At 36.1% G+C, this 13,282-nt stretch overlaps 1 protein-coding gene across 1 annotated transcript; it reads right to left on the bottom strand.

Moving 5' to 3' along the window:
* Positions 1-1,501: 1,501 nt before the first annotated feature.
* LOC115228722 (protein kinase C-like 1B) lies at positions 1,502-1,891 on the bottom strand. Its single transcript, XM_029799243.1, has one exon. The coding sequence runs from the start codon at positions 1,889-1,891 to the stop codon at positions 1,502-1,504; it is 390 nt and encodes a 129-aa protein (XP_029655103.1).
* Between the last annotated feature and the right edge of the window lie 11,391 nt (positions 1,892-13,282).

Raw genomic sequence — 13,282 nt, forward strand, 5'->3', positions numbered from 1 at the left:
TTTTTTGTCGCATAATATTGGTAAATAGCTCATCCTCACTTTCACCGTCAAAGGGGGGTTGTCCGACAACCATTTCATAAAGAATGATCCCGAATGCCCACCAGTCGACAGTCATCCCGTAAGGTCGGTCGACAAGCATCTGAGTTCTATAAAAATCGGTACCTCTGGAGCTATATAGTCAGGAGTCCCACAAAAAGTTGTTGTCAGAGTTTCTGGTCCTGCATTGGCCTTGCACATTCCAAAGTCGACTAGTTTTATGTATCCATCCCCGTCGATCATCACATTATCCAATTTAAGGTCCCTGCACTAAACCACAGCTAACCAACCTATATATAATCCGCTTCTCATGCAGAAAACTAAGCGCGAGGAGTATTTGTCCTGCAATGAAAGAACAGGTCTTTTCAGAAAGGACTCCCTTCTCCTGCATAAGGAACATGAGGTCACCCCCCACGTATAGTTCAGCAACTAGGAAGACATATGTCTAACTGACAATAGACTACTAACTTGTTGTTGGAATGAGCAAACAAGTTTGGCAAGAAAGGAACACTCCCTTCCCAACAGGAGAGTATCTCGTTCAACAAATAAACATTCGAGGTCCTCATTCTCCTCGATGACATGTTTCTTGATTGCCTTGATGGCCACTTGTTGTCCAGTGGCTTTAATACGTGCAGAAAAAACTTTACCGAAACTGCCTTTGCCAATGACCTATCACTCATAGAAATGTTCTCACATGCAATATCTCAAAGTCTTCCCACGTGACTAGCTGAACATGCTCTGAATCACTGGAAATGCTCTAAGAAATAAATATCCGACCCTCACTAGATTGCGAATGGTCTTTACATTAGTGGAAAGACCGACTTGTTTAAGGACATGAGCCAATTCATTGATATTAACTCCACAGTGGTTGGGAATGTATTGTTGACAGCGTTTGTGGACGTCCATACGACAGTCTATCATTGAAGGACAAGGAATACTCCTGCACCGCAGGCCTTGTTTGAGGAGCCCGTACAACAAAGATCCGCAATGTCCACACATAGTAGGTCTCATGTAGTTAAAAACTTCAAAATCGTGACTGACGTCAATCTTGAATCCCGCCGTAGAATTTTTCTATGAGTCAAAAAATGGTCTCGACTGAAGAGCTCGTGGCACAAGGACAGTCGACAACTGCAAGCTCGTAGCACTTTCGGTGGGCGACCATTCCACATACTATTGATTAAACATAAACCCTACACTGGCATTGATATCCCTGCTTCTTCGTTACCCCCCTAAAAGTCACTCCCGACTGTCTTACCAAATAAATTTCTGACAAATCGCGCAGAAAGTGGGCTGTCTAAAATATGCCAACATAAATCGGTGGTCGTTCACAATCACCACCTTCCGTTTAAAGGCAGCCCCCATCTCCTGATTTGATCTTTTTACCTGCACTTTTGGATTCACGTCGTTTATTTCTACATCCTTATTTGCCTACCCAGAACCCGTATCCGACATTTCAGCATTTGGATCATAGTGCACTCCGATGAACAGACTTCCTAACGGGTTGAGTGCAATCTAAATTGAGTGCGATAATTGAAACCCACTCCTTCTCCACCGCCTTGCCAATATCGAGAGTCAAATCTGCAATGTAAGTGTCATTCTGAATTCCCTTGTCGAACAAAATGAAGCGCAATGCGTTCCCGTGCAATATCATGAACGTACAAGTCTCATTCCAGGCTGGATTGTTCGATTTTTGACAAACTTGTGTCTTGAATACAACAATTCCGTCCACGTCCACGGTTACATAGGCGCTCACCACAGAATTCTTTTTCGATACAATGCTATGTCTCTTTGAAAAGTCTGTTTTCTGCAAGTCCGCTGCACAAAAGATTTCTATAGTCGCCAGCCCGTTGAACATTTTACGAACTGATGCGCTCAATCATTTATTTAACGGCTTTACCTCAACTATTTAATCGTTTCCGCCACATTATTCGCACTTTCCTGTCATAATCTGATTGCCCCAATTTGTCTAATCTCATTATACTTGTTGATAAGGACATACTCACTTTTAGACTTGGGACTATCCAAATCACACTTTCCGTATGTTCTCAATAGTTTTATGTTGAGGGTCATATAACCCAACTCCATTTTGGGATAGATTCCGATCTCAGTTACTGGATATTTTTGACATTATAGAAATGCAGTTTTCATTGGCTAATTAAACATATCACGCCCTAGTTATGGGAACTTTTAATAATGAAAAGATTTTTAAAGTTTTAATTAAGAAAAATTATTATCCAGTTTTTTTAATTAGTTTTTAAATATTTGGTTCAGAATAAATTATCACAAATTTATCAATAGGAAAGTTATTCTGTTTATTGAAATATTTAAGGATATTGTGTCCAAAATAAATCTTATTTTATCCAATTTTAATTAATTTCCAAAAAATTCTTGGAATTAATTTATCAATGCATAATTACACAAACTAAATCAAGTTTGATTAACCAGTTGATAAATTTTGTTAATCTTAATGATGACAGTTGTACTATTGATACTTAAAGTCGACTTATTTTCTCAGCATTTGATTGAATAAAACTCAAAAAGTGATTGATTTTTAAGCATATTAAAAAGAACATTTACGCCCAACGTCTTGAATTAAATGATATATATTAATTTCACTTATTAAGATTCCAGTTTTGAAAACGCTTCTTATTTCTATTAAATAAAAATGGCAGGTGGAGTTTCTTGCTTTCCAGTAAGGCAACACTAAGATGATCAGTTTCCACTTTTTGATGACGTTAAATTTATTTGGTATTATCTCACTGACTACCATTATAAACTTGGTTAGATTTTTTGCCAGTTTGTAGCTCTTACGTTGTCAGCAAATCTATGTAGCAATCCACATTCAAACTACTTTATAATGTCATTTTTTATTAGGTACAACCAAGACACCTGGCTTAGTAATTTTGGTAATGTACTTTACACCATTTTTTGTAAATTTTGTTCGTCAAATATTTATTCTGCAGAATCAAGATTGTTTTTAAGCGTTTTTTGATGATTTGAGTCAGTAAATGGTCTTTGGATCGTTAAATTTTCCTAAAACAACATACAGTCAACCCTCTCTATAGTGAACAGACCACATTAATAATTTAATATTTGTACATCTTTAAAATAAATAAACTACAGTTGGTAGCATGGTGGAAAATCGAAAACGCCTGTCATTTTTACAAAAGAAGGATATAATCAAATTTTATCATCAAAAACGGCCTGCCGCCCGGTGCAATCTTGTGTGGGCTCGTGGAAAGATCAACGAGCAAAGATGAGGTCCCTGGTCGAGTGCATCGAGATTACGTGACTTTTGTTTGACTCTTATCGTGGTCTTGGCGGTTAAATAAATCATAAAAATAGACATTACACACAGAATGATTTATTCCTTTATTTCAATGTTTCTCTAGACTGCATAAACAAAATTCTGAAAAATAATGAGGAAATACTTATTTTTAAAGATTACCAAAAAAAGAAACTTTACTTGCCATCGAAGTTACAACCCTTTGATCAAGGAATAATAAAATCCTTCAAAGACAGGTATAGACAACTCCTATGTGCATACTTGATTAAATTTTATACTAATGATGGCAATGTAGATCACGAAAAAGTTACGGAAAAATTGAAGAAATTCACTCTATTGAATTGCTTGATATTCATAAATCAACTTGGTTAGAAGTATCGGAATTGACAATTACAAATTGTTTCAAGAAAGCATATGGAAATGCATTAATACAGAACCTGACAAAAATAAAATAGATTATGAAAATTGTTTGATTTATGAAAATGATATTGACGACGAAAACTTTATACAGAACTTTGCGAGAAAACTAAAACTGCAAGACTAAGTTGAAGAGGAAGATAAAAAAAATTCATGTTCCAACACAAAAATTTTAAGAAATTATCAAACTAATCATTCTCAAACTAAAAAATCATCGATTACATGATTAAAATATCTAAATTATACTTATTTATTGCTATTCCTGTTTTGATTCCTTGTTCTATTTTTTTGTTCACCATAGACCAGGTCTGCGGGCCAGATAATATTTTTACTTATTTAAGGCTAATATTAATTAATTGAATAAAACTTTATTTAACCAAACAAAGAGTAAATTTTAATTAAATTTGCTGTTTAATTTTTCATACACTGTCGTTTATTGTTCGAGAGTTCATCGATATTAGGTGCATAGGTCGTGGGCAATAAAATTGAAACATAATTATCCGTAATTCTTGTTCTATGATTGTTTTTCATTTTTGAAAATAACTGTTCGCAAACAAAGGTATTTCCAAATAAAGATATTATTTTTGTGGAATGGTTTACTAACAGCGGATATTTTCCACACGGTTGAACATATTTCTCATAAAATTCCACAATGTTACAAGGATTTGAATAAAAAATCGTTTTAAGAACATGATCAGACTGCAAAGCTATAAGTTCCAATTGATAGATTTCATTTGTTGAATTGATTTCTACATCGAAAGGTATAGAAAACATCTCAAATTCGTCCGAATGAGCTTTAAAGTCAAAAATCAAGATGAAAATTGGGATTTCAATTCGTTAAGGACATCTAAAAATGAATAAATCATTTGATTTTGTTTCTTTTAAATTTGGGAGATGAATGAAGTTTCGATTTTTGAATTGACAAATCCACAAATTAATCTTATTTTAAAATGCAATAATGTGAGAATATAAGCAGTTTTTTTCCTTGTAAATTCAAATTCAGATCATTAAGATGAGAAGTAATGTCAACCAAAAATGCAAATTTTGCAAGCCATTCAGGATCACGAAAGTATGAAGCATCAAAATTTTTACTTTCAGTAAATAATCGTACTTTATTATGCAATGAAAACAATCGTTTCAACATAAATCCCCTGCTTAGCCATCTAACATTTGAAAAACACGTTAGATCTCCGTATTCTGATTTTATGCCCAGCAAAAACTGCTGAAACTGACGATGATACATTATTATTAAAACCAAGATCACCGTCCAAAACATAAAACTAATTAATCAGGTGATCCCGGCTTCTCTGAGGAGGGTCCTCATCTTTGCCCGGTGCTTCTCCCTAGTCCCGGCACAATTTCTGTGAGGGCGCGGTGGTGGAGTTTTAGGGCCTGTAGCCCCGATGTTTCTTCCCAAGATTTCATTAAATGGGGCGATGAATAGATGTTCATTCGGTCCTTTTAGTGCTTTTCGAAAGCTTTCTTGAGTTTTTTCGATTTTAACGCGGTTCGTTTCACTGATAAACCCTCCCCACGCCTCACAAGCATAACTAAGGGAGGGTTCGATAAATTGCCGGTATATTGATTGGCGTGCGGGGAAGCTGATCCATTGGTTTGCATTTTCGGAGGAACACTTTTAAGATGTTCAGTTTCTTCATGCAGCTAGTAGTAACATTTTCAACTTGTTGGGAGAAACACATATGACTATCGTAAGTCACGCCGAGGATTTTCTGGGATTTTTTAAACGGAATTTTCATGTTGTTTAGATACATGTTCACCACCATTTTCCCAAGCTTCCTTGCTGAAGTCATAAGCGTAGTGATCGATTTTTCAGGACTCGTTGATAGTCGATTTAACGAGAGCCAACTTTCGAGATTGTGGAGGTAGTTCTGCAGTTTTGTACTTGCCGTGTTCACCTCACGGCTCCGGGTAACAATTACAATATCTGAAACTGACGATGATACAAGGCTCGTGATAATATTACGTTAACAGTATTAGCGTGAATCAAATGTTAATTCATTAAGCATAAGTACAAATTAAATATTTTATCTAAATAATTTATTTTGTCGGTAATATATACAAATCTATACTCGGGCCGTATTTTGCCGACCCCTGCTATAGACAATAGTGAACATGATGTTTTGACGTGGACATTTTATTCACTATGACTGTATCTGACATCGTTCAAGGCGATATAATCTGCTCCTAACAAGAACATCATTATTCGGATAGTCGACGATGCACTTCGAAATAATTTGGTTCAAAGGGAAAATTTCCTTTTGTTATTTACGGATGCTGCAAATTATATGAAATTAGGTTACATTTTATGTTTTAGCTGAAAAATACTTAAAAATCTTTACCCCAAGTTATTTCATGTCACATGTGCCGTTCATCTATTACACAATTGTTGTGAGAAAATATGAGACTCTTATCCTGAAATTGATTTAATGATAGCTACTGTACAAGCTGCCATTAACAAAAACAATAGAAGAAAACAAATATTCAAAGATAGAAACATCCCCATTCCACTTCGTGTGCATTTGGAAAGATGAGGTCCTGGCTTAAGACCGCTACATAATATTCAGAAAATCTTATTAGAGTTCAAAATATTTTCGAATCATTCGCGGATGATGGATAATTCGAACAGCTAAAGAAAGTCTCAAAAACCATGTGTTAGTTAGCAGTCTATGTGACTCTATCCGATGCTATTTGAACATTCCAGGTTTCCAAATAATGTCGTTATTGTAGATATTCCTAAGAAATTTGAAAGTACACGTTGCACAATTGAAGAAGCATATGATAGTTTAGAATCGTTGAAATTTGGAAATGACAACAAATTTATTAAAGAATACATAAATAAAAGGCTTCAAAAAAGATATTTCAAACATAAATAAAATAACTAATTTACACACATCGCCTGCCGAGTATTCATTACTTCTGAATTGTCAGCCAACTTTGTGCTCGGTTGAAAGATGTTTCTCTGAGATAAAGTCCAGCCGAAATTTTCTGATAAAAAATTTCGGAAATTATGTAATTTGTATATGTATCAAAAAGTTTTAGTGTTTTTATTCTTTAGTTATTGAGTGCCGGCAGGATCCCCAGACACGCCTCATTGAATGACGTTGTGAAGCGCGAGCTTAACGCCGCTGGATTCCCCTCAATGTTAGAACCGGTAGGACTAGACAGTGGGGATGGAAAACGCCCTGATGGGTCGACTTTATTCCCGTTCAGGGAGGGAATGGCACTCGTGTGGGATGTTACCTGCGTAGACTCATTTTCCTCACATCGTTGGTTGACTCCGCTTCTCGTCCTGGATCTGCATCTGTCTTTGCCGAATCTAGGAAAACTGCAAAATATGGCTCTTTGACCGATACCTGCTGCTTCATTCCTCTGGCTTTCGAGACCAGTGGGATAATTGCACTCAAAGCCCTCAAACTCCTCTCAGAGATGTCGCATACTATAGGCGAGTTGTCGCATAGCCTTTTTTTTAGTTTTTAGGTTTATAAAGTTAATTTTTTTAGATTAAATTTTTATTTTTACGTAAAAAAATCGCCCTAATAATCACTAGTCGACCTCGTTGATGATAGCTGACAATGAGTGGAGGTTTGTTGGCATCTTCCTGAGTCCATCCACAGGACTATCCACCCAATTTTTCGTGCTTTCGTATACCCAGACAGACAAATTCCCTGCTTCCTCGAGAACTAACAAACCGCAACAAGGTTATGACTCAATTAATTATATAAACATCAAAAATCCCACAAAACCACAGACTTGGTAAATTCTACGAACAAATAGTTGCTGAGTACGTCTCTATTAAATAAACAGGACTAATTCGATTAAAAGCATATAAGAATTCTATTAGAAAATATTTTAGTTAATTAAATTAGTCGAAATTTATAAGAAACTGATCAGTCTCCTCTTCCAACAACTCGCCTCCTTTTGGCATCGTAGTATTAGCCTGAGATGTCTAAAATTAAAATAAATAATAAAATTTTAAACTGGCATTGAAGGGAAACTATATAAATTTGGTTGGGGAGACCGCAGTCCAGCAGCAGGGTGTAAATACTGATCCACTCTTGGATGTTCCTGAGATTCCGATAAATAATTTGACTGTGGATAATAGTAAGGCTGGAATGAAGGATTAAATACCTCCCCCATTAGCGGACTGCAAAAATATAAATAAACTACTTTGTCTGTGCTGTTCTAATGTTCAACTGCTGCATTTGCATCTCCAACTGATATTGCTGGTATTCCTACAATAAATATACACTCATACGGTTTTGGACTGTCGAAGGTAATTCACTTTATTCTGCAGAGCTCGATTCCTTTCCGCCTCCAATAGTTCTGCTTCCTGCCTCAGTCGATTCTGGTGATCCTCCCGAAGTGCAGACAGAGCATCCCTTGCCTCGTTAACCATGGTCATTGTGTCCTGAAGTCTCTCAAAGTACTCTGTAATTGTCAGTCCATCGACCACCTCTCCGGGCATATATATGTCCCACAATATCCCTAATCTGTCCATATTTCCCACACAGTGTTGTAAATAAGTTATATAAAGCCACGTCTGCACTCAGTGGCCTCCCTCGCTGTAGGGAACTCTTCATTCGAACTGCAAAGACGCCTGTGTACTCCCTAAAGGACTCCACCAACGATTCCGGTGCCAACTTCTCAGTGATCTACCAATCAAAAATAAATCTCCACCAAAGGTCCCGGAATGTACTCTTTGGCCTGATTTGAGGAATCCTGCACAGTGGCCTCTCCATAGGACATTGTGGCATTGAGTGGCTGGTGGTATTCCGTGGTCACCATCACGGGGACTGAACACACGATAGGCTCACATTCCCCCGTCTAAACTAAATGGGAGACACTACATTCTCTTGCTTGTTATTTCCAAAATTCTTGTATCGCTCAATTATTTCATTTTGCTTCTAATTTTTAATTAAGGTGTTTTTTACGAGTCGTTTCTTTTCCATTTCCGCACTCTCCAACATGGCCTGTTCAAGTTGTTGTTGAAACTCCAAGTCCTCCTCACTCCTCTCCTCCCGCTGAACTGTCTTTTCCTCACTACAAATAAACCCAATCTGAACAAACTTTCCCAATGAGTTGTAACAAGCAGTACACACTCTCACAGGAGTTATGTGGCCAAATTTGGGGATTGGAATCGTGTTGGGAGAACATTTATTACACACAAGTGCTCCACAGGCACGACAGTGGTGCTGAGTGTAAATACCCAATAAAAGTACTTTTCTGTTAACAAATGTAAAATCCTGTTCACATACTGTACAGGCTCCCCCTTCTTTCCACTGAGGTGGCAATTCGGACGTCACCATTGCCTGGGATTCCTCCAAATCTGCCATTTTGTACCCTACTCGTAAACAGGGTATTTCCACCGTTTTCCGTGGCGACGGTGACAGCCCGTTCAATGTTGGAATATCCCTCTATATTCCGCAGATGGAGTCTCCATAAGTTGAGAACCCCGATTATGTGCTCAGTGACCACTGGTTGGTGATTCTTCTCGATCAAGTCGACTATGAAATTGCAGAAGCCTTCCGAGGCTATTTCTTTGTGGAGAGCCCAGCCGCAGTTCTTTGAAGCCGAGTCCAAAATCTAATGGTTTGTGAGGAGTCCTACTTTAATAGCATTGAGGGCTTTTCTCTGAATGCCTGACTTGATGTGTGTCTTGATGATGTTGAGGAATTTGTTATGTCTGTTTTCTGAGTGGAATATTACTTGATTTTGTTTTCTATGAGCAGGTCGCATATTTCCAGGACGGTCTCCCAGTCATCCTCGTTTGTGATTGCTTTGTCTATTAAAAAATATTATATTATATTTTTGCCAAGTAGGTCGTTTATTTGGGTTGTTTCTTTCGACTTAAAAAGAGCCGTCATAACCACAAGAATATATAAATGTATTACATTTGTTTAAACATTTTCAAAATTAAATTCATAACTAATTAGAATTCATATTTTTTAATGGTTAAAAAATCTTTTATTGATTATTTTATAACAAAAATTGTACAATTTTCATTTTATCGATGCTAAAAACAGTATAAATAAACGTTCAGCTGTTTTATCTGCTTTAGACAACAAAATGTTTTTTTTATTTGCTTGGATGGACTTGATTGCTTTTGTAGGCGTTTGAATGTCTTTTGCTATGTTTGGCCTATTTTCCAGACTTAGTGTGATTTTCTACAATCTGTATTCACAAGTTTGCCATTTGATGATTTTCTGGTCCAATACTTTATTCGACAAAGGGTTAACCGCTTTTAATTTTGCTATGTTTAACCTGTTTTTCAGACTTAATGTGATTTTCTACAATCTCTACTACACATGTTTATCCTTTGATGGTTTTCTGGTCAAATACTGTATTTAACTGCGTTTAATTTAGGCATGAACTTACTGCCAAAGTCGTAAATTGTCTGAATATATTTTTAAATTATACTTTTTATATAAGAATGGATGTTCTGTTGTCTGGATAAAATAAATGAAGTTTGCACAAATATTTCCAAGTAGCGACTGTCTATTATAAAAAAAACTTTGATATTTATTAATAATGTGTAGTTCTATACCAATAGAACCCATCGAATATTTATCATCACTTTTTATAATGAGACTTTCACTTTCAGACAAATATATATTACTTTGGTCAAATAAATAATTGTTGTTTCTATAACTACGCACAACTATCTATATGATTAGAAATTATTACGCTTTATTGGGAACAATCTCACAACAAAATGCAGTTTTTTGCATCAATTCTTCCTACACTATGGCTCCCTACTTGTCCACGATTATCGAGAATTTGGCAGAGTTTTTACACGATTCTTTATTTGAAAAAAGAAAAAAACACATTTCGTTGTCAAAATTCGATTGTCAGTGTAAGGTTTTTAGTGATTGCATACAAAAATGTACAGAAAAAACGGTTTTTAACATCTATTAATCAGTAGGTGTCAAAAATGGATAAATGGCTAAGAAATGTGAAGCCTCAATATAAAGCCGACTTATCCAATGCATTGGTCGTATCCAACAGAATAGAAAATTGTCAAAATTTATTCATCATTACAAATAATATTGACCAAACCAACCCGCATGAATTACTTCGCTATGCATTCATGACAATGAAAAATAGAATTAAACTGCATTTTATTTATATAATCGACAAAAACTACGACAAAAATGTGCACCAGTTATTTGATGAATTGGCGGAGATCACAGAAGGGTCTGTCCGGATTGTCGACGTCTCACAAGCCCCCTGTCACAACAAAGTGACCTTTGTAGACTATCATGACTACTCGTGGGTATCTACCGAAAGAAAAATCACCGACAGTGTCGGATATTACTGTGATCATTGTCCGTGCAGCCAAGAGCAATTTTTTGAAAAACAGGTGGAAAAAGGAATTTATTTTAGTCTAAAATTCCTCCTTCCTTAAACGCGTTGTCGTACATGCTGAATACCGTTGTGGTGGCCCGTCGTATCAAGGACGGATTTTTTTATAGAGGAATAGTCCGTGAAATTGTTTTGCATTGATTTCATAATTAAAGGGAGAGAATAATAATTTAATTGTGTGTTTTACTACCACATGCCATCGCTTAATTGAACATGAAAATGTTCTAATTGATGATATGTTGTCTTATTATGACACATTGCGTCTTCCAGTCAGGAATAACGGAACTGTATTGGCTCTGTTGTATCCTGAGTCTGGAGCATATGCCCCTGGAGTTGTGACTGAAGGATCACTGGAAAGGCCGAGAGAACGTATTATATATTTTAATCTAACAGAAATTAGATCCTTTTACTGAAGAGGAAGTAAGAATTTTATTTTGGAATGGAATGAGTGAAATCTTACCGTCGGATAAAGTTTTTCGGATATCTTCAAAAATGTACGACCGTGTATGTCGTAATATTGATCTCCCGAATCCAGTAAGTTAGAATTCTTTAGTATTTTTTATAGATTCGACGCTCAGAACAAGAGTACATAAACTACAGTAGAACTCCAGTTCACAATCGAAGACCTAATGATTTTAGAAATAAAGAATATCAGAATGACAGACATGTAAATCAAACTAAAAATATATTTAGGCTAAGTTTCATTTTGAAAACGAAGACAGTGAAAGTTCTTCCGAAGAATCAGTGTTTTGTAGAAATCACATTAATAAATTAAAAATCGCACCAAAAACTAAAAATTTGAAAAAAATAAAAGTCAGGTAAATCAAGTTTTATCAGTTTAAAGCAATGCTGTGAGTCAAAGACCCCCTTGGAAAAAATATATAAAGGCAAATGGAATACCTCCGTTGGAACAAAAACATGACAAGACCCAATACACGGAAGGAGCCTGCGCTGCACCGTTTGATTCAAAGCAACATCAAAGTTTTTTAGCTTTTAAAACACATTAGGTGAATGGAAATCTTCTGCTTTCAAAGTGGTGGATTATTTGGCTAAAGCGGATCGAACAAATACAGTAAAAGAGGCATTAAACTATTACTAATTAGTATTATTTATTTATAGGAAATTTTTCAGTTTGTTTTTATTATATTGGCTGACATATTAATTATAAATAAATAGCGTTTATGCATTGTGTTTCAAAGGTTGATATGGTGTCCCGCCTTCCTAATATAATTTTCTTTCTTGGCCCACCCGGATCAGGCAAAGGAACCCAGTGTTCGATGCTAGCAGAAGTATTCTCTTTGATAGTTATATTCTCAAGTATTTCAAATGCGAACACTTGTCAGCGGGGAATCTACTTCGCCAAGAGCAAAGTCGCCCCAATTCTGAATTTTATTCAATTATCAAGTACAACATCGACAACGGCCTGATAGTCCCAGTAAAAATAACCTGCTCTCTGATCGAAAAAGTATGTCAAAATATTTATTTCAAGGCCATAAAAAACTCCCCTTGCAATAATTTCATAATCGACGGATTTCCACGGAATCAGGATAACTACGACGGGTGGAGTCTTGCCATGGCTGATAAAGTGAACTTGAGGGGAGTCATATGTCTGGATTGTCCTTTCGACGTTAAAAATAAGAAAAGATTTTTAGATTTGCGAAGAACGGTGTGTCGGACGCAACAGAAGTGATGATAATTTAACCACGTTTAAAAAACGGTAAAAATTCAGATTTCAGAATTTCAGGTTGGATATCTTTGAAACCGACACTTCGATGATTTTGGACATTTTTAAAGAGCGCGGGCTGTTGTTTAGAGTGCAGGGATCGGGTACACCCCAAGAGGTGTTTTTTGTGTTTATGCTTTCTTAGATTTTTGAGGAAATTAGGCCTTATTTTGAATCCATTTGTGCCCCTCTCGATGAAGATGGGGTCGACTAAATTAGAATTGATTTTCATTTTTTAGTACTTAATTTAATTGGTACTGTCTGTTGTTATGGATAATTATTGATGGTAGGGGATTAGGATTAATTATTAAATATTGTTGATTTGACGTAATTTTGGTTTTATTCATTAATTCAATGCAGTGGGAATCAGATAGATTGACTTTTTGCGACAATGCTAGCAAGACTGTTAGCAACTCCGCCAGTCCTCAGGTTGAAGA

Source organism: Octopus sinensis, unplaced genomic scaffold (genome assembly GCF_006345805.1).
Source record: "Octopus sinensis unplaced genomic scaffold, ASM634580v1 Contig10964, whole genome shotgun sequence".
In the NCBI taxonomy this organism is placed as follows: Eukaryota; Metazoa; Mollusca; class Cephalopoda; order Octopoda; family Octopodidae; genus Octopus; species Octopus sinensis.